This window comes from Chiloscyllium plagiosum, unplaced genomic scaffold (genome assembly GCF_037043375.1).
Source record: "Chiloscyllium plagiosum isolate Xiang-an unplaced genomic scaffold, Cpla_swu_hap1 HiC_scaffold_17, whole genome shotgun sequence".
Lineage (NCBI taxonomy): Eukaryota > Metazoa > Chordata > Chondrichthyes > Orectolobiformes > Hemiscylliidae > Chiloscyllium > Chiloscyllium plagiosum.
The window spans coordinates 63,551,608-63,577,575 of record NW_028270155.1 but is presented as its reverse complement, the minus strand read 5'-3'; the positions used below and the strand labels follow the sequence as shown (position 1 = coordinate 63,577,575).

Genomic DNA, 25,968 nt, shown 5'->3' with positions numbered 1-25,968 from the left:
ATGTGTGAGTTTAGGGAGAGTTTACGGGTTACTGAGGGTTATATCGGCGATAAATACCATTGGTTATGAATCCTATCTGATCGAATGGATCAGTTAGAGAGACAGTTACAGGCAATGAGGAATTACAAGTGCAAAGGGATGTGATGGATGGCAGTTATAGGAAGGGGGAAACAAAATCGCAGATATAGTCACATAGATGGGTTGACTGTAGGAAAGATAAGAGAGGTAGGCAGCTAGTGCAGGAGTCTTCTGTGGCTAATCCCTTTTCAAACAAGTATGCTGTTTTGGAAGCTGTAGGGGGTGATGGAGTCTCTGGGGAACAAAGCACGAACAGCCAAGTTTCTGGTATTGAGAGCGGCTCTAATGCAATGAGGAGTACGTCGGGTACCAAGAGATCAATTGTGTTAGGAGACATTCTAGTCCGAGGTACAGACAGATGTTTCTGTGGCCAGCAGTGAAACATCAGAATGGTGTGTTGCTTCCCTGGTGCCAGGATCAAGGATGTCTCAGACAGAGTGCAGAATGTTCTCAAGGGGGAGAGGGGCAAGCAAGAGGTCATTGTACACATTGGAACCAACCAATTGGAAGGGAAAAGGTTGAGATTCTGAAGGGAGATGACAGAGAGTTTGGCAGGAATTTAAAAAGGAGGTCCTCGAGAGTAGTAAAATATTGATTACTCCTGGTGCTACGAGTTAGTGAGGGCAGGAATAGGAAGATAGAATAGATGAATGCTTGGCTGAGGAGTTGGTGTATGGGAAAAGGATTCACATCTTTGGATCATTGGAAGCGCTTTTGGGGTAGAAGTGACCTGTACAAGAAAGACGGATTGCACCTAAATTGGAAGGGGACTAATATACTGGCAGGGAAATTTGCTAGAGCTGCTCGAGAGGATTTAAACCCATAAGGTTGGGGGTAGGACCCAGGGAGATAATGAGGAAAGAGATCAATCTGAGACTGGTACAGTTGAGAGCAAAGGCGAGTCAGTCAGGGCAGGGAGGGACAAAGCAGAGAACAAGGTAGGACTGATAAATTAAACTGCATTTATTTCAATGCAAGAGGCCTAACAGGGTAGGCAGATGAACTCAGGGCATGGTTAGGAACATGGAACTGGGATATCATGGCAATTACAGAAACATGGCTCAGGGATGGACAGGACTGGCAGTTTAATGTTCCAGGATACAAATGTTACAGGAAGGACAGAAAGGGAGGCAAGAGAGGAGGGGGAGTGGCGTTTTTGATAAGGGACAGCATTACAGCTATACTGAGGGAGGATATTCCCAGAAATACATCCAGGAAAGTTATTTGGGAGGAACTGAGAAATAAGAAAGGGATGATCACCTTATTGGGATTGTATTATAGAGCTCCTAATAGAGGGAAATTGAGAAACAAACTTGTCAGGAGATCTCTGTTATCTGAAAAATAATAGGATGGTTATGGTGTGGGATTTTAACTTTCCAAACATAGACTGGGACTGTCACAGTGTTAAGGGTTTAGATGGAGAGGAATTTGTTGAAGACAATTTTCTGATTCAGTATGTGGATGTACCTACTAGAGAAGATGTAAAAGTTGACCTACTCTTGGGAAATAAGGCAGGGCAGGTGACTGAGGTGTCAGTGGGGAAGCACTTTGGGGCCAGTGACCATAATTCCATTAAGTTTAAAATAGTGATGGAAAGAGATAGACCAGATCTAAAAGTTGAAATTCTAAATTGGAGAAAGGCCAATTTTGACAGTATTAGGCAAGAACTTTCAAAAGCTGATTGGGAGCAGATGTTCACAGGTGAAGGGACAGCTGGAAAATGGGAATCCTTCAGAAATAAGACAACAAAAATCCAGAGGAAGTATATTCCTGTTAGAGTGAAAGGAATGGCCAGTAGGTACAGGGAATGCAGGATCACGAAAGAAATTGTGGGCGACACGGTGGCACAGTAGTTAGCACTACTGCCTCACAACGCCAGAGACCCAGGTTCAAATCCCGCCTCAGGCAGACTTTCTGTGTGGAGTTTGCACATTCTCCCCATGTCGGTGTTTCCTCTGGGTGCTCCAGTTTCCTCCCACAATCCAAAAATGTGCAGGTTAGGGGAATTGGCCAGGCTAAATTGTCCGCAGTGTTCGGTGAAGGGGTAAATGTAGGGGAATTTGTTTGGGTGGGTTGTGCTTCGGCAGGTCGGTGTGGACTTGTTGGGCCGAAGGGCCTGTTTCAACACTGTAAGTAATCTAATCTAATCTAAATGGAGGGTTTGTTTAAGAAAAAGAAGGAAGTATATGTAAGGTATAGACAGGATAGATCGAGTGAATCCGTAGAAGTGTATGAAGGTTGTTGGTGTATCCTTAAGAGGGATATCAGGAGGGCAAAAAGGGGACATGAGATTGCTTTGGCAAATAGAGTTGAGGAAAACCCAAAGGGTTAATACAAATACATTAAGGACAAAAGGGTAACTAGGGAGAGAATAGGGCCCCTCAAAGATCAGCAAGGCGGCCTTTGATTGGAGCTGCAGGAGATGGGGTGATTGCTTGGTCTCTTACTGAGATATTTGGATCATCAATAGCCACAGGTGATGGGTCAGAAGACTGGAGATTGGCAAACGTGGTGCCACTGTTTAAGAAAGATGGTAAGGATAAGCCAGAGAATTCTCGATCAGGGAGCCTGACATCGGTGGTAGGCAAGGTGTTGGAGGGAATCCTGAGAGACAAGATATACATATATTTGGAAAGGCAAGGACTGATTAGGGATAGTCAACATGGCTTTGTGCATGGGACATCATGTCTCACAAACTTGATTGAGTTTTTTGAAGAAGTAACAAAGAGGATGGCAGAGCGGTAGATGTGATCTATATGGACTTCAGTAGGGCGTTCAACAAGGTTCCCCATGGGAGACTGGTTAGCAACGTTAGATTTCACAAAATACAGGGAGAACTAGCCATTTGAATACAGAACTGGCTCAAAGGTAAAAGACAGAGGGTGGTTTGGAGGGTTGTTTTTCAGGTTGGAGGCCTGTGACCAGTGGAGTGCCACAAGGATTGGTGCTGGGTCCCCTGCTTTTCATCATTTATATAAATGATTTGGATGTGAGCATAAGAGGTATAGTTAGTAAGTTTGCAGCTGACACCAAAATTGGAGGTGCAGTAGATAGCAAAGAAGGTTACCTCAGATTACAATGGGATCTTGATCAGTCAATGGGCTGAGAAGTGGCAGATGGAGTTTAATTTAGATGTGAGGTGCTGCATTTTGGGGAAGCAAATCTTAGCAGGACCTATACACTTAATGGTAAGGTCCTAGGGAGTGTTGCTGAACAAAGAGACCTTGGAGTGCAGGTTCATAGCACCTTGAAAGTGGAGTCGTAGGTAGTGAAGAAGGTGTTTGGTAGCTTTCCTTTATTGGTTAGAGTATTGAGTACAGGAGTTGTGAGGTCATATTGCGGCTGTACAGGACATTAGTTAGGCCACATTTGGAATATCGCGTGCAATTCTGGTCTCCTTCCTATTGGAAAAATGTTGTCAAACTTGAAAGGGTTCAGAAAAGATTTACAAGTATGTTGCCAGTTTTGGAGGGTTTGAGCTATAAGGAGATGTTGAACAGGCTCGCTCTGTTCTCCCTGGTGCGTCGGAAGCTGAGGGGTGACCTTATAGAGGTTTATAAAATCATGAGGGCCATGGATAGGATAAATAGACAAAGTCTCTTCCCTGGGGTGGGGGAGTCCAGAACTAGAGGGCATAGTTTTAGGGTGAGAGGGGAAAGATATAAAAGAGACCTAAGGGGCAATGTTTTCACGCAGACGGTGGTACATGTATGAAATGAGCTGCCAGAGGAAGTGGTGGAGGCTGGTACAATTACAACATTAAAAGGCATATGGATGGGTATATGAATAAGAACGGTTTGGTGGGATATAGGCCAAGAGCTGGCAGGTGGGACTAGATTGGGTTGGGATATCTGGTCGGCATGGACGGGTTGGACCGAAGGGTCTGTTTCTGTGCTGTACATCTCTATGACTCTAAATGACAGTTGATTATCGTTGGGTAGATGTTCAAAGATCGAATGTGACATTTTGCTGGCTGCTGTTTCATCATCAGAAATGACTGGTTTATGTGAAACAGTTTAATGTTTCAGGGTAAAATAGTGCACACAGGAACGTTGCGTGTGCATTAACCATTTGTGGTGATTATCTCTGAGAGTGACTCTTGGCCTCGAGTCTCCTTTCAAACATTCCGTGTTGACAAATGAGGATTCTCCAGCTCGAGTTCTTCATGGATTAAAATATTCAGTGAGGAAATCCACATCTCAATGCTTTTTAATTGCTCTAAGTCAGGAGCTAATACAAAGTGAATTAAGTAAATGAAATGAATTCAACACCTCCCAAGGCATCCTGGAAAAGTGAAGACTGAAGGAATGAGAAAGAAAGCTCTAGACAACAATTTACAATCTCTTATTTACACTTTTAAACAGGATTGCTAACTCTCCAATGTATTTTTGTAAATAAAACAATCAGTTGGATTTATAAATGACCTTCAGTGGTTTATATTTTCAGCAAAGCTGCTTCCCAGAGATAAGTGAAAGAAGAGGACAAAAAGCCAAAGGAGAGATTCAGAGGGATGATTAAAAGTTTGGATATCGAGGTCGTTTTTAGTGTTTTGTGGAAAAAGGGAGTGAATTGGAGGGTCTTCAGGAGGCAATGCCAGAGAATGATGAGGCAAAAGGAGTGGGGAATGTTCAAAATGGCCGTTCTGGAGAGTTGTAGGGAGGGAAGTATTTCCAACGATATAGGGAAGGGAAAGATCATGGAGCTTTTAAAGCAAGGATCAGAATCATAAATCGGAGAAGGAGGAAGATCAGGAGTTAGTGTAGATCAGTGAGGACAAAGGAAAGTGGATAATTAGGACTTGGTGCAGAAGAAGAAATGACTGCAGAGTTTGTGACGAGCTGAAGGACGCAGAGATGGAGAAAGAATACTGGAATAGTCAAGGCTGGAGAAAACAAAGATACAGAATCATAGAATCCAGAGTGTGAAAACAGGCCATTCAGCCCAGGGGGGTTCAGCAGCAGATGGGCTGAGGAGGCGTGGTGGGTGGGGGGGGGAGAGCTCGGGGAGGGACATGTACTGAATATTGTGATGGGAAACATTTGCAGCTAGAAGCTGAACCTGAGGTCATAGAAGAGACCAAAGTTTTAAAGATCAGCCTGAGGCTGTGGGACAGGGACAGGAATAGAATCAATGGTGAGGGGATAGAGGGTGTGAATGGGGCCAAAACAACAGCTTCAATCTTCCTAATATTTAAGGAAGTTAAAATAGATTCAGAAGTGGATGCTGAAAAATAATCTGGCATTCAAAGTTTGTGCAAAGATTTGTAGCTCGGGTGCTCATTGTTGTGGTTCTGTTCGCCGAGCTGGAAGTTTTTGTTGCAAACGTTTCGTCCCCTGGCTAGGCGACATCATCAGTGCTTGGGAGCCTCTACATTCGGTGTTCTCTGTACTGAAACTGAAACACCTGGTCAGCGGATCCAAACACTCTATACAATCAACACAGGAATTCTTGGACATCATCAGAAATATACACATAGACAAAGAAGAAACCATGGTCTCATTCGACGTGACTGCACTGTTCACTTCGATTGACAAAACCCTAGCCAGAGAAACAATAGCCAACCTACTGGACATACAGAACAGAAAACAGGATGCTGAACCTATCAACAAAGACGGCATACTCAAACTACTGGACTTGTGCCTCACAACACACTTCACATTCAACAACCAGATATACGAACAAATCAACGGAACACCCATGGGATCACCAATCTCGGGACTCATAGCAGAGGCGGTTATGCAAAGGTTAGAACAAACAGTCTTACCACAAATTCAACCCAAACTCTGGGTCAGATATGTCGATGACACGTTTGTAATCATTAAAAACATGCAAATAGAAAAAACACACCGGATCATCAACGCCACACTCACAGGAATCCGATTCACGAGAGAAGAAGAAAAGGATAGCCAACTCCCATTCCTAGACGTGATGGTACAGAGAACACCGAACAGAGAATTCACTACAAGGGTATACAAGAAAGCCACACACACAGACCAAGTCCTAAACTATGAAAGTAACCACCCCAACACACACAAACGAAGCTGCATCAGGACACTATTCAAAAGGGCCACAACACACTGCAGTACACCAGGACTGCAAAAAGAAGAAGAGGAACACCTATACAAGGTATTCGCCAAAAACGGATACCCGCGCAACTTCATCAACAGATGCCTAAGAGAAAGACCATGGAACGAGGACATACCACAACCAAAAGGACTAGCCACACTACCATACATCAGGAGCATCTCAGAACTGACAGCCAGACTACTGCGACCCCTAGGTCTCATAACGACACACAAACCAACTGCCACGCTCAGACAACAACTCACCAGAACAAAGGACCCGATACCCAACATGAGCAAAACTAATGTAGTGTACAAAATACCATGCAAGGACTGCACAAAACACTATATAGGACAAACAAGAAGACAGCTAACAATCCGCATACATGAACATCAACTAGCCACGAAACGACACGACCAGCTATCCTTAGTAGCCACACACGCAGACAACAAGCAACATGAATTCGACTGGGACAACCACTACTATCATAGGGCAAGCCAGACAGACTACAGCCAGGGAATTCCTAGAGGCATGGCATTCATCCACAAACTCCATCAACAAACACATTGACCTGGACCCAATATACCAACCACTACAGCGGACAGCTGAAACTGACAACCGGAAGCGGCAGGGACAGATCACTATAAACACTGGAGGAAACATCAAAGAAGCGCTTCGCAGGAGGCTCCCAAGCACTGATGATGTCGCCTAGCCAGGGGACGAAACGTTTGCAACAAAAACTTCCAGCTCGGCGAACAGAACCACAACAATAATCTGGCAGCATGGAAACTACAGACGTTTCACATGATGGTGGAGAAGGAGACTTGCTACAATAATGTCAGCAAGCTCCTAGTTCGGGAGGATGGCCCAGAATTGGATTCAGGGATAAGGGGACAGGCTCGTAAGGGAAGCCATTGTTAGAAGTGTTCTGGCCATGGTAGGGAAGAGCAGTGAAGTGAAGGAAATCCCATGGAGCTGGATAATAGACAAAATCTCAATGAGATTCTTTCACCCCTCCTGTAATTTTGAACTTGCTGCAGCTGAATGGATTTGATAAAAAGGAGGCAAATAATTATCATCACAAGAAAAGTTACCCAGTCTGGATGGGAGGCACCTTTGGAAATTGATGGTATCAAGGGTGGAAATTGGCAGTGGCTGTCATCTCATTCCTCTCCTTGGATATGGGAGCAGTGCCAGGATACTGGTGGGTTGATCATGTTGCAGCCCTGTGTAAACTAGAAGCTTGAATAAACCCAGTAACTACAGGCCAGGCAGTTAATGTCAGTGATGGGGATCTTTAGTGACAAGGAATCACACAAAATGGAATTGGCATTTTATAGGATTAACAAATGGAAGATAGAAGGTCATTTAAAAAAAATCTTGTGTTTGACTAACTTGATTGAGTTATTCAGAGTAACAGTAGCAGGTACACCACACTGAGCTTGACTGACAATCCTATATTGGTTGTTAGCATAATTCTTTGCACACTGGATTATTTAGTATATGCTGTCCAATTGCAGAAGCACATCTAATGTTGGACACTATGTTGTGAGTGTGGGCTAGTGATGTGTTCCTGAACCTATCGGCCCTGTTTATTGCAGACAGAAAGAACATGTACACCCACTGCCCATTTCAACTCAACAAAATGGGTGATTGCCATTCTTTGGTTCATTTCTCAGGGCAGTGCCTTGACCAAACAGAGTCAACCGTGCCTGGATTAACATTTAACCAAGGCTTAGCATGAACCATGCTCACATAAGAATTAGGAAAACAGTGGACCAATCAGCCCCTCAAACTGGCTGTGCCACTCAATAAGACCATGGGTAGACTGATTGTAACATCAAATTGCCATTCCTGCTTCCTGCTGATAACCTTTCATTGCCTCCTCAGCAACAGTATGTCTATCATTGCCTTAACATTATTCAAGGACAATGCTTCCACCATCTCTTTTGGGAGAGAATTGCAAAGACTCACAACCCTCTGAAGGAAAAAAAAAAGCCTGTTTTAAATGGGGGCATCTGATTTTATAAACAGTGATCCCTGGCTCTTGATTCCCCATGAGAGGAAATATCCTCTTGTTATGAACTAGGCCAGACCACTCAACACATTCTTAAGCAGGCAGCCCAGACCATAACTTTGCAATTTGTTTTAAGTGGACAGTGAAAATTACCCAGATTAAGTAAGCAAGTTTGAGTACCAGGTTTAAAAGAGACAAAAAATTTATTCACAAAATTACACAATGAAACGGAATAAAGAACCCCTACAGAACTCAATCTACCCAAACTAGACTTAATTATGCTGTTCTGAATATACACAACAGTCCCAAAAAGCAAAATCCTTTTAAACACCAGTATAAATGGAACACATGCTTACAGGTTGAAGTTAGAAGGACAGAGTGAGTTTCCACACAGCTCACTGTTGAACTCCCAACCAGTTCTGGACTGAATTAAACTGCTCAGCTCAGCTAGAGAGCTGACCACTCCCCTTTCATTATACAGGTCACTTCTAAAACATGACCACTTTGGCCTGAAGTCTCATCTGTTTACATACAAACAACAAGCCTCTCAAAATCCTTTCCATCTCTGTACCAGCCCAGTCTGATCAGAGCCTAGCCTGGTGTATTACCCCTCGGAATAATATCAAGGACAGAGTGTCCTTGAGCCAAGGAACAGTTTTTAGGAAAAAGCAGCTTTGTGACGCACTGTGCACGTACCCTGTCTAGACCCCTCAGGAACTTATATCTATCAACCAAGTAATTTCTTACTGTTCGAAATGCCAGTTGATTTTTTTAAAACATGCGTCATTGGCTGGGCCAGCAGTTATTGCCCATCCCTCGCTGCCAAAAGGGCAATTAGAGTCAACTGCCTTGTTCTGGATCTGGAGTCGCACGAAGGACAGACCAGGTAAGGATGGCACTTTCTTTCTCTGAAGGACATTAGTGAATCAGATGGAGTTTTCCCAACAATTGACAATGGTTTCATGGTCATTATTCCAGAATTTTTTTTATTGAATTCCAATTCTTCCATCTGCCAGGGCAGGATTCAAACCCTGGTCCCCAGAACATTACCTGGGTCTCTGGATTCACACCTAACACCACGAGGCCATCACTTCACCTGTCCAACCTTTCCTCACAAAGCAATCCTCTCATTCCACATATTAGTCCCGGTAAATTCTCTCTGAACTGCCTCCAATATATTGACAACCTTTTTGAAATAAGCTAACCAATATGGGAATTTTGGAAATTTAAGATAAAATGGTTTGATCATTTCATCAGCCACTTCTTTTCAGACCCTGGGATGGAGTCCATCAGGACCCAAACACCTGTCAGCCTCCAGGTCCATCAATTTATTCAGGATCACTTCTCCAGTGACTGGGATTTTCTTCAATTTCTCCCATCCTTCTATTTCCTGACTGTCATCATTAACTTCTCTGTGGTAATGCCTCAGCCAATCAGAGTTTACCTGCTCACCAATGACAACTCTTCTTTCTTAAAGTATAAATGTTGTTGCCCCCATCAAATTGGTATCCTTACAAATTGTCCTGATGAATGTAAGACATAAAGCTTTGACAAGATGCATCTTTCTTCAGCAATACAAAAGATAAACTGTTTCCAGAGGTAAAAGGGTCAATACCTGGGGAGCGATGGGGAAAGAGTAGGAGAGTAAGGATGACTGGATAGTTTTACCAAAGGAGCTGGCACAGACTTGATCGGCCAAATGGCCTCTTTCTCTATTGCATTATTTTATTTACCAGTAACTTCTTAAAAGTTAAATTATTAAAACTTACATGCTAGAAGGGGCATGATCGCCATTGAGAAGGATTGAGTACTGGCCATAATTATCTGTGCGTACTCCAATGATGATTAAAAGCACACCAGCTGGGAGGCCTGGGAATACAAATGAGCACAGTTACAGAGAGTACTGACATTATTCTGTGATTGTGAATGGACAACATTTATTAATAATTCTGACTACAGTGAGAATTACACTCCAAACCAATTTAATATTATCAATCAGGCTCACAGTGTGATTTAGCTTCAAGTGATACAAGCTATATCTATTCACACACAGGACCCTATCCTTTGGAGGAAGAAGATATTTGCCCATACATCGTATATTCTTCATTGAGGAAAGGGTTATGGAAACGGTCAATCCGTGCTGCTTTATCCATGACAATGCCTTGACGACGCAACTTGGAGGGACCAGTGTTGGACTGAGGTGGACAAACTTAAAAACCAGACGACACCAGGTTATAGTCCGACAGCTTTACTTGGAGCCACTAGCTTTTGAAGCACTGTTTCTTCATCAGGTGGTCGATGACCTGATGGAGAAGCAGCAGTCCGAAAGCTAGCACCTCCAAATAAACTCTAACCTGGTGTTGTGTGATGTTTAAATTTGACTACACAAAGTATGCTTGCCTGGCCGAGTTTAAGCATCTAACTAAGACTAACAGCTTTGAGTTACTGCTGCATCTCCATCCCAAACACGGTCTGATCAATCAGTACCCTCGTCTTACACTATGAGTTGATGGTCCCTTTTGAACATTATTTCCTTGCACCCCAGTCTTGATGACACAAGAGGAAAGTGATTCAAGTTGTGTCTATTTTAAACAATATTTTAGAAGTAACCTTGCAGAGCAAGAGTTCAAAATGCTCTTGGAGACCTGTTTTCTTGTTTCAATTTGTTTTATTTGGCTTGAAATGAAAACTCTTGGTTATATTTGTCAAATCCACAGAGAATATAAACTGAGACAGTGTATGGCAAGCTGCTGAATTCACTCAGAGCCCCTGCTGTGCAGCTGATATATAAGAATTTCACTCCCCCTAGATTCCACTATACGGGAGTGTCAGACACACAAAGAGGTCACTGACGTTAAGACTCAGACTTCAGATGTTGGCAGGTTGCTGTGGGGTGCTGCGCTGGGAATGTTGAATACAGTTGGCAGGGCTTCTACCCAGCATGGAGCTGCCCCCTGACTCTGACTGTTTTTCTGCTGAGTAATGTGAGTACAGTCAGAAATGAGCTGCCTGCTGTGTTTTGGGGAGTTGGTGACAGATTGGAAAGTGAAAGTTACTGTCAGAATCCTTCACTTCCTGCTACAGCAACAAGAAGGTGGCAGCTTTCGGAAGAAAACTTGTTCTTTGGTTTAAAATACCGGCCTGTGTGTATGGTCATGCTCGGCACATGTTAACATGTGTCTCTCAGTGATGACTCTGGGGGACCTCGCCCTTCAACCTTTCAGCACTGAATTTAGATTCCTAACACCCAGCTTTTAATCAGAGGCACAGTTCATTGCTGGAGGAATCTCTCTAATTAATCAAGAGAAACCCTGTATCCATGAATTCCACTCTCACAAGAGGGGATGGCGTCTTTGATTGGTGCTGTCTCAGGGTTACATTTCAAGGATGTTTCATGCTGTGTTCATTCCCAGCTGGAAGTAAACCTGGACTATCAAACATCACTCCCATTCTGTTTTCTGTCTGGGTTTGAATCTGTTCACTTACCAATTACAATTCCTACTTTCACCAAGTTTGATCCTAATTACACTTGGCCTGAAATTTGACAGAGATTTTCTCCTGTTATGTGACAGAGACAGCCAGAACCCTTAAAGTATAGCTGTTTTATACTTCAGCCCCCTTTCTTGTAACAATGAAATAAAAGTTGTTGCTACATGAGACAGTGAGAATCAGACCATACATTTACAAATAACTCAGTGACAGAATACTTCACACTCACCCCAACCGAGAAGGCAGAGTTTCAGCATGTAAAACCGAATGTAAATGTTGAAGACTTTGATCAGCATAAGGTACAGGTGAAATGCTTCAATTCCCATCCATGTAAAACTGCAAAGCAGTGAGTAATGCAGCAGGGCAGCAATGGCTTTACACAGCTCATCAGTGCTCTTGGAACTGAACACTGTGCTGGTTAAGAAGCTCACATTGAGAAGAAACAAGGCAGCAGAGAGATTCACGTGGATCTGGATGGAAGCTTCCTTTTGTCTTTTTCTGAATGAAGGGAAAAGAAACAGCAGACGGTTACCTCAGAGTGCAATGGGATCTTGATCAGATGGGCCAATGGGTTGAGGAATGGCAGATGGAGTTTAATTTAGATAAATGTGAGGTGTTGCATTTTGGGAAGGCAAATCAAGGCAGGACTTCCCCTTAATGGTAAGGTCCTGGGGAGTGTTGCTGAACAAAGAGACCTTGGAGTGCAGGTTCATAACTCCTTGAAAGTGGAGTTGCAGGTAGTCAGGATAGTGAAGAAGGTGTTTGGTATGCTTTCCTTTGTTGGTCAGAGCATTGAGTATAGAAGTTTGAAGGTCATGTTGCAGCTGTACATGACATTGGTTTGATCATTTTTGGAATATTTTGTGCAATTCTGGTCTCCCATTTATTGGAAGGATGTTGTGAAACTTGAAAAGGTTCAGAAAAAATTTACTAGGATTTGTCAGGGTTGGAGGGTTTGAGCTGTAGATAGAGGTTGAACAGGATGGGGCTGTTTTCCATGGAGCATTGGAGGCTGAGGGGTGACCTTATAGAGGGGCATGAATAGGATTAATAGACAAGGTCTTTTCCCTGGGGTGGGGAAGTTCAGAACTAGAGGGCATATCTTTAGGGTCAGGGGAAAAGGTTTAAAAGAGACCTAAGGAATAACCTTTTCATGCAGAGGGTGATGCGTGTGTGGAATGAGCTGCCAGAGGAAGCGGTGGAGGCTGGTACAATTACAACATTTAAAATGCTTCTGGATGGGTATATGATTAGGAAGGGTTTGGAGGGATATGGGCCAGATGCTGGTAAATGGGACTAGGTCAGATTGGGATGTCTGGTCAGCACGGACGAGTTGGACTGAAGGTCTCTAACCGTGCTGTATATCTCAATGACTCCATTTGGGAGAAAAACAGCAAGCTGATAAACATTGACTTTGAAGACTTCCTGCATCTGGAGATGCCTGAGGCAGGTGAAGCATGTGCCTATGGTTGTTTCTATAACTGCCATCTCCTGGAGCAGGTGGATAACCTGAAGGCACAGCTTGAGGGGTCCCTCTCTACAGCAAGCCCCCCCTAATCAGGAAACTCCCCCTCTCTGACCACCTGCTAAAGAGTGTGTTGGAAGGAATTGTAGCTCGATGATCAGTCTGGCCTCAGTGTGGATGCACCCTCCATGGTCCTCAAGTCCTGGAGTGGGACTTAAACCCAGAGCTGCTAACTCAGAGGTAGTGACACTGCTCACTGCAGATACAAACTCTGACCATGACATACTGAGGTACAATCTGAAAGTAAAGTGAATCACTACTCAGCTACAATACTCTTAGAATTAATATCAAACATTAAAACAGAAGTAAGCTTTGTTTAATGAACTTGCTGTTGTGAATTACTCATGAGCTCTATCTTCAAGGAGACATTTGTTATATATTGTGATTGTACAGTGAGATCATTGAGAATGGCTTCTTCTACATGAAATTTCATCTTTGATGATTAAAGTTCCTACCTGAGAATAAAGTGGATGATTAAAGTAATTGCTGTGAAAATGCCAGAAACACCACAACCAATCTGGGTGATGGATGTTAGCGATCTCAATGTCTTCTCATCCAAGTGTTGGTTCCCATCGATTTGCTTTATAACAGAAAACAAGACCATTGACATGAGGATTGGGTAATGTTTTCTTCAACTGAGTGACACACCCGACTTTCACTGCACTTTCCCTCACCTCCGGGTTGGGGTCCCCTTGTGATATCTACTCATCTCCTGTTGAGAAGCCACACAAACACCTGATCTAAGGCCAGGTCAGTCTGAAAGCAGCCACAATGATGTGCACACTCTGAACAATTCTCTTTTCTACTCTGAGCTGCTGGGCCTCCACACAATCCCCAGAACAACAAGCTCCACATCAGATACTCAGCACCTGGAGAGTAATGGGGGAATAGCTCATGTCCATATTCTGATGCACTGCTGTTATTTTCTTCATCCTGGGATTTTTGAGCAAAACCAACATTTATTTCTAGTCCTGCCTTGTCCTGTATGACTCAGCGCCTTACTAAGGTACGGATCATGGTTAAGAAACAAGCACACTATTGTGTGATTGGAATCACTGCTCATAACAGACCAGGCAGCACATTATCTGCTTGGATTAATGACCTGATTATCTTATGAGCCTGCACTAATTCCTGATGAAGGGCTTATGCCTGGAACATCTATTTTCTCCTGCTCCTCGGATGCTGCCTGACCTGCTGTGCTTTTCCAGCAACACACTCTGATCTCCAGCATCTGCAGCCCTCACTTTCTCCATGTGGACAAATTACCCAGAAAGCTAAAAACAGGCAGAGGTTATCTTCATATAAATAGGCCATGTAAGGAAGGCAGGCTTCCTCAATTCCCTGAAGGAAAATTTGCTATGAGGATAAATGGGAAGGAAGGTTGATGACTAATGTCATTAGGCAGCTGAAAGAAAACCAATGAGGTGTCAGAACAAATACCTGGAACAATTCAATGTTAAACTAGAAGTCTGTCCATACTGTGTCCAAGGCCTTGGTGTGGCCACATCTCACTGACTGTTTTAGGTTTGGTCCCCTCAGATAGTTGGGGAGATTGAGTCCCTGGAAGAGGTTTTGAGGACAGCGACATTATTGACACGGAGTCTGAGGCTTCATGGAGATCAGAGCAAACTGAGCAAGCTGGGCCTTCTCACCTTGGAAAAGTGCTGCCTTTGAGGGGATATGATGAGGACTGGGAATTTTCCCAGAGCTGCTCCCACTCCACCTCAATCAGTCTAATGGGTTCAGGCAGAAATCACACTGCCGCACATAAAACGGGCTTTCACCACATTTCCGGAAAAGTTATGGCATCAGAACAGAAGCCAATTCAATGAAACTCCCAGTCCTAATGGTGACAATCCTGGTGGGATAGGCAGTGAAGACAGTTGGGCTGTGGGAGATGACAAGTGAGCGGTGGGAATACGTATGGGTTATTAAGACAGCACTTGGGTTACGTATTCCGAAGCAATTCACTTCCCAAGAACCAAAAACCTCTGGAAGAAATCACCAGCACACAGTGGGAGTGAGAGATTTACTGCAACCAATCCATAGGGAGCTGGATGAGTTTTGGTGAGTGGGAGACTTCTTGATCTGCCCAAGGTGAGTGGATTAACAGTGATTGTGACATCAGTTGTCATTGTCTCATGGACCTATCAGGGTCAGTGTGACACTTACCAAAGCTTCACCCTCAAATTTAATTTCTCTTGCCTCCCTGTAAAGATGGAAGAAAGGAATGGGGGAAATGGATGGGATGGGATGGGACTGTCTTAATAAAACAATTGGTCTCTCTTGTCTGTTTTTACATCTTAATATGCAATGAAGGATTATTGGAGTGAAAGTTTGTTGATTGCAGCCAAAGTGGAATAGGCCAAAAGATACAAAATATTGCATTACATTGACCCTACCAGCAAGACCGCAAAGAAAGTCAGGTGATTGCATCGACAGATGACTTCATTGACTGTGTTTTGTGTTGTGCAGCCGGAATCGTTCCAGTGACCCTCAGCTGTGTTCCCTGCAATAGAAAGGGGCAGCACTGAGAACTCAATCCTTGGGTCCAGCATAATTGAAATCTTTGATAACATGACCGTTTTCCTTACCATTTTGTTGTAACTCCCAGAAGACACATTTTGGAATGGCCTTTACCTAGTATGAAGAAAATGATCAATAAATCTTTACCACTCTTAACATGAATATTTCCTTTTAATCAATTGAATAATGAAAAGTGAAAAATGTCCTTACCGGTGATGATTTGTTAAATACAATTATCACAGGGTCCGTCAGATTATCAAGCGCTCTATTCCCCACTTGAACTCCAACTACACGATTTAGAACAGTTTGATTTTTAACCTGCAAAGATATACATATAGTTGCAGTAGAATTTCTGATTAAAATCAAATGAAGAAAAGGAATGAACAGCAGCCTAATTTCTGGGTGAAGACAGACTCCACTCACTATAGTCAAACGTACAAAGTGTTGACGTGGAATGTTTGGATCGAGGTCTTACCCTTGTGCATTCAGTCATCCCACCTGTATGATGGACTGGGATCAATGGTTCTCATCTCCACCCAGCTCCCACTGCTGGCTCGAAGGGTCATACCCTGTCTGAGTTGAGGGACAAACCGTAATGGAAGGAGAAATGATGAACATTGAGGTGTATTCATTGACAAAGAAAACAGCCAGGGCAGCAAGATTCCAAAGGACTCAAATAACCAGAATGTTCTGGACCAAGTGCATGCCACACCATATTCCATGAACTGTGGGTGTTGGTATATCAGTAATGGGTAAAATAGCATGGGCTCTTCCAAACCTTGGTCAGGAAGGGGAAACTCTGAATTCAAACCTATCGCTAGGTTGGAGACCGTTTGCAGGGTCTCTCAGATTAACTCCAAGCTTAAAGGACAGGGTCAGTCAGCACAAACTACTGAAGAAAACAAAAGTCTTTGGAATGTATCTAATAAAATCTATGCTCAGATTTTCATAAAGAAACCACATTGAAAAATGAAGAGGGGGGTTGACATTTCAAGAGCAAAAAGAACCTAAAATGTGACACCCAGAAAAGAAAGTGTCAGTATTTCAGCGACTGGATCAGAACTGAAAAGCCAGAAAGGTCTCTTCTGAAGGGCAAAGTGGGGGCTGGAGAAAGAGGCATCATCCGTGGTAGACTCAATGAAAGATGTCAGAGAGGGTTTGCAGGTTAGATAAAGTGGATATGGGAGGATGGTACAAGTCAGAAGGGTGTTGCATAGTGTGACAGCAGATCTCCTAGCGGGATACAAGCAGTACCATGAGACCACTCAAGTTTTGAAAATGTACCAAGGATGTGCACACACACTTCCAACAGGAGCACAGGAGATACCATATTCATCGAAGAGTTTGTGTGCATGTACCTAATGATCACCAGCATCATCGACAGGAGATAGATCATGATGTCAGTCAGTGAGTAGCAGCGATTTGACACCAGTGCTGCCACTTTGGAGTTCCATCATCCAGCCGACCCCATGGTTCACCCTGAACACAACATTAAGATCATCACCTGGGCTACTTCGAGACTTCTGAGTTAATTGTAGGATTGCAGTATTCTTTCTGGCTGATGCTGCAATTTTGTGCATTTGGGCATCTTTCCATTCTTGTTAATAGATTCAGGGAGTGGTACAGGGAGTGGTACAGGGAGTGGTACAGGGAGTGGTCTGGATAGTGCTGATTTTTTTGGTAGATTAAAGGTTTGAATATTAATCAGTTGTCATCAAACATAATGGGACTTGTAAGGCTTCATCTTGACTATGAGCCTAACTGAGAAAACAAACAGAGGAGTAACCATGAGAAAAGGGAAAAGGCTTTCAATCAGATACCATGTCAGCTAAGGCTGGTTCAGAAGCAATTTCTACCTGAATGTTAGCAATGAAAATAATTTGAGACTATTTCACTCAATTTACCAACTATTGCAGCGCAACCTCAGAGCTAAGCAGGGACAGCATTAATAATGCTGAAAATGTGTTGCTAGAAAGGCGCAGCAACTCAGGCAGCATCCAAGGAGCAGGAAAATCGACGTTTCGGGCATGAGCCCTTCTTCAGGGAAGCATTAATAATGGCCATCAATCGGACTGTGGCTCTGAACTCTTAAGCTTCTGAGTTTCCCTGAGGCTGCAACAGCTTGCAGTTTTCAGTATACTCCTGCATGAGAGAGACTCTCCATTCAAAGGGAATGAAATTCATCCCAGTCCCTCTTGAAGGTGGAACAAATTGAAGGATTTCTTTGGATTGCAGCCTTTACACAGTGCGGGTTTGTCAATGAGCTCACACACAGTGCCTTGTGTATGATTACAGTTTACGTTTTACCATTTCCCTGAGCTGAAAGTAATTCCACTCCCTCAATGTGGGTCTGCAGTGTGACCACAGGTAACGTATCTTTCAGGTACATGCCCTTTATCCTGGCAGCAATTCTGACACATTCATTCTGTGGCAGTCCTCTGTGCCAGCTGTGCCCATTATCCTGGCAAAGCAAAGATTGGTCAATGATCAGCAGGATGACCTCCTCATGATATGGCCCATGACTCCAGATGGGAACCTTGCACATGTGCACATGACATTGACATGCTCCCATTCTTTAGAACAGACCATTGATGTCCTGAAGCAATGTCCTGAACTGTTCTGGAAGAGCCCAGTCATCTCCAGCTGAGCAGGTGTCAGGATTTGTCCTGGTCTGCAGTATGTTTGTTATAATGAGAATGCCTGAACACAAGATCACACAATAGACTCCTGTAACAAGCTCAGACAGAGACTCTGATAGACCAGACTACAGAAGGCGGCCGCTGGGTTTATAGTGATCCAAGGTCATCATGAGGCTTTCGCTGTCCCCTCTGAGTTGAGAAGCTGAGGAACAGGTGTAAGAATGGGAAGGGAGAAGTGGAAGAACAAAAACGATATCTGGAATGAGGCAGCCCCTTTCTGTTCAGGCTGGATGTGAACACATCATTCACAAGCAATACCAAGAATTTCAAAATAAAAACCGAAAGAACTGCAGATGCTGTAAATCAGAAACAAAAACAGAGAAAGTCCAGCAGGTCTGGCAGCATCTGTGAAGGGAAATCAAACTTAACGCTTCAGGTCCGGTTTCCAGAAACATTAACTCTGATTTCTCTCCGCAGATGTTGCCAGACCTGCTGAGCTTTTCTAGCAACTTCTGTTTTTGTACCTAGAATTTTAACTCCACTTCCAAGTCAGCGATTCCTTATTGGTTCTCTGTCAACGCCCGTCACATTGTTTACTTTCCCCACAAAGCAAGAGTAAAAACCAACACAATGGCTGATGCTGTCTCCTCCAGAGCAGCTGAAACACACAGGGGCCTCTCCCCCCACTTCCTGCCTCCTCATCTGTGACCCACCCTGTCCTGCAAGAATGAAGTGAGTGTGTCCGTGAGTAACATGCAATGCTGATGCAGCTGTTCTGGTTGAATAGCTGGCAGTGTGTCAAAGTTGTGAGTATTATAATAGTGTGAAGAGTGTGTGGATGAGGGAAAACGTGTGTGCGTTAAGGCTGTGTCTTTACTGATGGTTATTGTGTGTCAGTGGGTGGTGGATCTCTGATGACTCGAGATGTGACTGAGGGATTCTGAGTACACCGTGCACCTCTCCTATTCATTACATCTCTTCTTTTCAATACCTCTTCCAATAAGATTTGCGGTGCATATCTGAAAGTCTGATCCATGCTGTCCCCGAGGATCAGCACTGTTGGCTGTTCCACAACCCTGATGTTTGAATGGTCTCAGCACCATCTGCAGCCAAAGAGCATCTCCCCATCTCGAAGTGGACCCTGGCTTTAGACGATGTTTGACACACATGATACTGGAACCTTTACTGATCTGTTTAGCCAATGATCAGCCCCGGGGCAGTGGTTGTATGTAGCAACAATGGAAATGAGGTAGCACAAAACTGATATCCTGTCTCCACCTCAATCAACAGGCATGGATTAATTGGACATCACAATCCCTGTACCTGTGTCGATCAGTAAACCCATACTGTCTCTGCAGTTATGATACAAACTGTTTCCATGATCCTCACACCAGGCCTCACTCCACGCTCTCTGACAATAACCATCACTGATGATCACACTAAAGTGGGAGACTCGATCAGTAAGAATTCCCTGTACTTTGGAGTACTCCCATCTTCAAGAACATGAAGGGGCTGTTACATACCTGAGAGGATACCCTGGATCATGCTTGGAGGGCTGTTACGTACCTGAGAGGATACCCTGGATCATGCTTGGAGGGTTGTTACGTACCTGAGAGGATACCCTGGATCGTGCTTGGTGGGCTGTTACATACCTGAGAGGATACACTGGATCGTGCTTGGAGGGCTGTTACGTACCTGAGAGGATACCCTGGATCGTGCTTGGAGGGCTGTTACGGACCTGAGAGGATACCCTGGATCGTGCTTGGAGGGCTGTTACGTACCTGAGAGGATACACTGGATCATTCTTGGAGGGCTGTCACGTACCTGAGAGGATACCCTGGATCATGCTTGGAGGGCTGTTACGTACCTGAGAGGATACCCTGGATCAGTCTTGGAGGGCTGTTACGTACCTGAGAGGATACCCTGGATCAGTCTTGGAGGGCTGTTACGTACCTGAGAGGATACCCTGGATCATGCTTGGTGGATCACACCACTGTGCAGCATCTTGGCAGATTGCTATTTAAATGCAATCTGTTATTGTTGAACCTGAAGGAAACCTAAAGCTTGAATCTGTCCCTTGCTGTTGTCCATCAGAAAGGTAACATTTCGGTGCTTTCTTTTGAGATGTTATTACAAACCTCTGGAACAGGTGGAACTTGAAACCAGGTTTTCTGGCTTAGAGGTAGGGACACTACCACTGCACTGCAGTGTTTACTGTCACACTAACACACTGGTCACTTGTTTTTGTGTAGTGATGTACAACAAAGTGACTGATGTTAGCCTGAAGCACAAATATTTGACGATTAGGTTTTTAACCAAAGATGGTCATTTTTATTCCATTCCCTCCCCCACCCTGGTGTCCTCTGCTCATGTTTCTCGGTCTGGCCTTGGAAACTCTCACATTCAGGATGATGTACTTATCAAACACACAAAGAAATATCTGCTCAAAGCATCAATTTACCTCAGCAAGAGTTCAACAACGGTTTAAATAATGCTCAACAAGAACGAAAACTCTCACCTCCGATAAAATGCTCAATAAGCAACAGGGAGAAAGGTCTATTATTTTCGTAACTTTTGATAAAATCCAACAGCTCATTACACACTTGGGAAAGTGATTAATTACCTGGAACAGTCTTGCATCCCTGAATAATATTACTTTACTCCGTATCGTTTTCGTTGTAATGTTGATGTTGTCCAGGAGAGTTGGTGGCAGACTGATCCTAATCGCTGGGTCAAAGGCAGAGATATTCTCCTGGGTTTTACATTCAATAGAAATAAAACATTTGGTTAACTGACAAGAATCTGCAATGCCATTTCCCTCTTCCCTTCAGGAGTAACATGCTGAAGAAGATTCAAACTTTTGGCCTTTTGTCCCACTTTAGGACTTGAGCACAAAAATTAAGGCTGACACACCAGTGCAGTACTGAGGGGGGGCTGCATTGTTGGAGGAGCTGACTTTCAGATGGGATATTAAATGGAGGTCCCTTCTACCTGCCTGGTTGGATGTGAAAGGCCCTATGGCACCATTTTGAAGAGGAGCTCAGGAGTTATCTTTCAATCAACATCAGAAAAACAGGTAATCTGGTCATTGTTATATTGCTGTTTGTAGGAGGTTGCTGTGCATGAGTTCACTGCCCTGTTTCCTACAACGTGTCCACACTTCAGAAAGTACATCACTGGCTGTAAAGTGGTTTGAGAAATGCCAAATAAATCCAATTTTTTTCTTTCTATTAAAAAAACATGTTGACCTTTGGTGGAAATTCTAACACTCGCTGTGAGAGTTCTTTAGCAGCACTCAGAGCATCTTCCACCTCACAATATGGTACCAGAAGCCTGGGGCCTGCACGACCATCAGGGAAATGACAGTGGGACCAGAAAATAGAGGTGACTCACAAGATCAGAAATATAATTATGGTCACCCTCAAACTGTTCAAACTCATTCCCAAAACTCTGCTCATCTCGAAACAGAATTGGAATTTTAAATGTTTTAAGAGAGAACTTCTGAGGTAATTTTAATCTCACTTGTCCCGTATGAAATGGAGTTAAAGCAACCGACAGTTTTATGCTGCACTCAAATTTCCACCGTACTAATTTCAGTTCCCTCTCAATCTTCCGGTAAGTAACGGGGTCATTGAATCAGCTCCAGGATGGGGCCCTTACTCATTCCCTTCGTTAAGATATGGGAGGGGAAGTGTGTGAGCATGTACACAGGATTGTGTGTTTGTTTGTTATGCACTTGTTTGCATGTTATATAGAATCCCTCCAGTGTGCAAGCAGGCCATTTGGCTCATCGAGTTCATACTGACCCTCCGAACAGCATCCCACCCAGATCCATCCCACTATGTTATCCCTGAAACCCTGCATTCCTTATGGTCAACCCACCTATCCTGCACATCCCTGGATCACATCCCCATTTTAGCATGGCCAATTGCCTTACCCACACATTTTTGAACTGTGGGAGGACCCTGGAGCACCCGGAGGAAACTCACGCAGACACGGCAAGAAGGTGCAAACTCCACACAGACAGACGGTCACCCAAGGCCGGAATCTACCCTGGGTCACTGGCTCTGTGAGGCAGCAGTGCTAACCACTGTTCCACCCAGTTGTGTAGTGTGTTTGTGTGTATTTATGTCTGTGTATGTGCATGTGTGTTTGTTTATGTATATGTGTCCATGTTTGGGTGCATGGTGTGTGTGTGTGCGCGTGTATATGTGTGTGAATGTGCGTGTGTGTGTGTATGTGTGTGTGAATGTGTGTGTGTGAGTGTACGTGTGTGTGCGTGTGAATGTGCGTGTGTGTGTGCATGTATGTGTGTGCGCATGAGCGTGTGTGCGCGTGTGTGTGTCTGCGTGTGTGTGTCTGCGTGTGTGTGTCTGTGTGTGTGTGTGCGCGCGCGCGTGTCTGTGCGTGTGTGTGCATGTGCGTGTCTGTGAATGTGTATGTGTCTGTGTGTAATGTGTGTGTGTGTGTCTGTGAATACGTGTGTGTGTGCGTGTGTGCGTCTGTGAATGTGTGTGTGTGTGTGTGTGTATGTGAATGTATGTGTGTGTGTGTGTGTCTGTGAATGTGTGTGTGTGTATGTGAATGTGTGTGTGTGTGTGTGTCTGTGAATGTGTGTGTGTGTGTGTGTGTCTGTGAATGTGTGTGTGTGTGTGTGTGTGTGTCTGTGAATGTGTGTGTGTGTGTGTGTGTGTGTGTTGCATGGTCAGAGGTCTTGGTGGAGGTGGAACAGAAAGTAAGTGAATGTCACACGCTCAAACTCGGAGCAATAACAGAGAAAGAGAGACTGCACTATGAAGAGAAAGTGGGGACACATGACTTCCAGCCACTCGTCCTGCCAGCAGGACTCTAACTGGGACACGAGAGGATTTCCACATACACTCACCGTATCTGCATTAGGGAACTGGAGACCTGGGAAATTTTCAACTTCGGTATCTTGAATGTAGAATATTACATTCTCTGTTTCAATAACTTGTCTGTCCATTTCACAGTCTTCAATCAGTAATTTGTTTTCCAAAGCTGAGATGATCCAAGCTCTGCATAAGATTGGTAAAGGAAGAATGTTACTGCCTCGACAGTAATGGAGGGCTGGAGTTCAGCAGCAGTGGGCTCAGGATAACTTGCTGCATCAGGACAAATAGTTTTCCACAGTGCATTGGCCTGAGGCCCACACTGCACTCGAGTGTCCGTCTGGGTGAAGGAGGTGAAGGAGAGAGGCCTGAAGCCCTTGGGGAGGCTATACAGCTGACTCATGAGGATCTTTATCTTGAGTGTAAATACAACACTTCCTCATGGTGCAACCAGACCTGTTTGCTCATTTGGTACGGGTCTAAATGTGAGGCTGCATTCCTGATTACAATATTTCACACATTTTCTTCCTGTTAGCATCCTGGGATCTGCCCAGTGCCTTGAGCAGTTTGCTCTTGGCCAAAGAGTGTCCTGGTTCTGCACAATGCCATCCAGACAATGCTCATTGATTATGTTCTCTGCATAACATGCAGCACTCGCATGAAATAAGACAGAATGATGCTAATCAATTGGCCTGGAGATATCTGGTAGGGTCAGACCAGTTTGTGCAGAGGCACTGGGTGACTTTATCAGACCCATTAGGTTTATTCAGTCATTAGCCACAACAAAAACTAAGTAATTGATAGGAGATATCATTCTGAGGCCCAGAGTAGGGAAAGGATAGCTCCCAGGAAGCTCAGTTATTCAACAAGACAGTAGATTTTTGCAAATGGCAATGGGGGAGTGCTGAGGGAAGAGAGGATCAGAAGCTTCAGGAAATGCAGGATGGCGCTGAACAAAGTAGGAAGACACTGCACACTCGCTGCACTTGGTAGGATTACAGAGAGTGGTGTTTATCACCAATGTGATTCAGGAAAGTGACTAAATTACCTTCATCTATACATGTATAGATCTGGGAGTCAGTTAGCTCGGTTGGCTGGATGGTTGGTTTGTTTTGCAGAGTAATGTCATTACCATGGGTTCAATCCCCTTACTGACCCTCCTTTTCAAACACCCCATCCCCTCACCTGAAGTGTGGTGACTTTCAGGTTCAATCACCTCCAGTAATCTCTCTCCATGAGAGAGTAGGTCAGTGATCTTCTAAGATTATGACAACTTTACCTCTTCTATAAATCTACAACTATGATTTTTAAAATGTTTCAGGATTTAAGTGTTTTACATGATTGAGATATGAGATCTGGCTGTCTGAGTAATTCCATAGAAGTACACGATCACAGTAGGTTTATTCATGATTAATTATAAAACAGAGAGACAGAGAAAGATATTCAGGGTATTCCAGATGTGTAGAAGCAGAAGACTTTGTAACTAAGAAAGATGGATGGTAGGGAGGGTTATAGTCACAGAATAAGGGGTCAGCCAGTTAGGACCAAGGCAAGGAGGAAGGTCGTGTTGGGAAATGTCTTCATTTCTTTTTAAAGACAAAAGCCACATTGCACTGACTGAGGATTACAGTCACTGAAAGCATCATCACTTGTACATTCTACATTTTAAACCATTGAAATGGAGACACCCTGTCTGCCAGGCTGCACCAAGAGAAATAGCCTTGAAAGAGTGTGAATGGGTGCCAATCCTTATCTCATGAACAAAGGTCAACAAACAATCCAACAGGTAAACTTAATGGGCTGGTGACACACCATGAGGTGGAGGCAGTGACAAGCAATCGAGGAGGGCTCTAGGAGCAGTTGGCTCGCTTCCCACAACTGAGAAGGGGATCGCGGAGGTCCCTGTGCTCAACAGGAGAATGAGCTTCTGACAGAGGTCGGTCGTGAGAAGGGACCAAGGAGGACTCTGGGAGAAGACAGCTCGCTCACTCCAACTGAGAAGGGGATTGTGGGGGACCCAGTATCGAAGAACAGTCTCAAAGAACAGTCGTACCAAAGAGTGGTCACTCCACAATGTGATGGCCAGGCAGTAGGAGTGTAGAGATGGCAGGATTGTGAGTCACTGAAAGGAATTGAGACAGCAGATCCAGGAAACTCAGGATTCCATGGCGCTGTCTAACGGGTCCGAAGTTTTAGATCCCTATTTAGTGAGCAATGTGACTGAATTGGGGATGGATGACTCGAAGGAAAACCACAATACCATGGTGCATGAAGGTACTCTGGGAAAAGAGAGAGGGGCTGAGAGGCAGATTAGGGAGACGGTAGCAGTTGGTGACTCAATAACTCGAGCAATAGACAGACAGTCTGGTTTGCAGATGAGATGGTGAGTCCCGTATGCCCTGCTGCTTTCTGGGTGCACAGATTTGGGATGTAATGTAACGGCTGGATAAACTTCTGGTAGGGAGGGTGAAAAACCGATGGCTGTTCACGTGGGAGCCAATGACACAGGGAGGGATAACAAGGAGGTCTTGCAGGATCGGCTTCAGGAGGTAGGGAGTAGGTTGAAACACAGCACCTCCAGGGCAGGAATCTCAGGAATATTCCCTGTGCCATGAGCTTCACCATTTAGGCAAAGACAGATCAGGGAGGTAAATGTGTGGCTTGAGGCCTTGTGCAGGAGGGAGGGGTTTAGATTTTATTACGAGTGGGATCACTTTTGGGAAATAGGAGATGGGCTTCACCAAAACAGAAATGGAAATAATCTCCTGGCTGAGAGTGTAA

General features: G+C 44.2%; 2 protein-coding genes across 2 annotated transcripts in view; both read right to left on the bottom strand.

The window, feature by feature from the left end:
* The window catches only part of LOC148147384 (uncharacterized), a 184,590-nt gene that overhangs the window by 66,586 nt on the left and 92,036 nt on the right, over positions 1 to 25,968 (bottom strand). The gene's annotated exons all lie outside the window — the stretch shown is intronic.
* Positions 1 to 25,968, bottom strand: part of LOC148147385 (adhesion G protein-coupled receptor G2-like) — a 43,901-nt gene that overhangs the window by 10,763 nt on the left and 7,170 nt on the right. Inside the window, exons 2-9 of the mRNA XM_087996128.1 lie at positions 22,275 to 22,302; positions 20,961 to 21,089; positions 15,909 to 16,016; positions 15,767 to 15,812; positions 15,575 to 15,681; positions 13,628 to 13,752; positions 11,877 to 12,145; positions 9,928 to 10,027 (exon numbers count right to left, since the gene is read on the bottom strand). Coding sequence (XP_087852254.1) covers positions 9,928 to 10,027; positions 11,877 to 12,145; positions 13,628 to 13,752; positions 15,575 to 15,681; positions 15,767 to 15,812; positions 15,909 to 16,016; positions 20,961 to 21,089; positions 22,275 to 22,302 — 912 coding nt within the window. The remainder of the gene's footprint in view (positions 1 to 9,927; positions 10,028 to 11,876; positions 12,146 to 13,627; positions 13,753 to 15,574; positions 15,682 to 15,766; positions 15,813 to 15,908; positions 16,017 to 20,960; positions 21,090 to 22,274; positions 22,303 to 25,968) is intronic.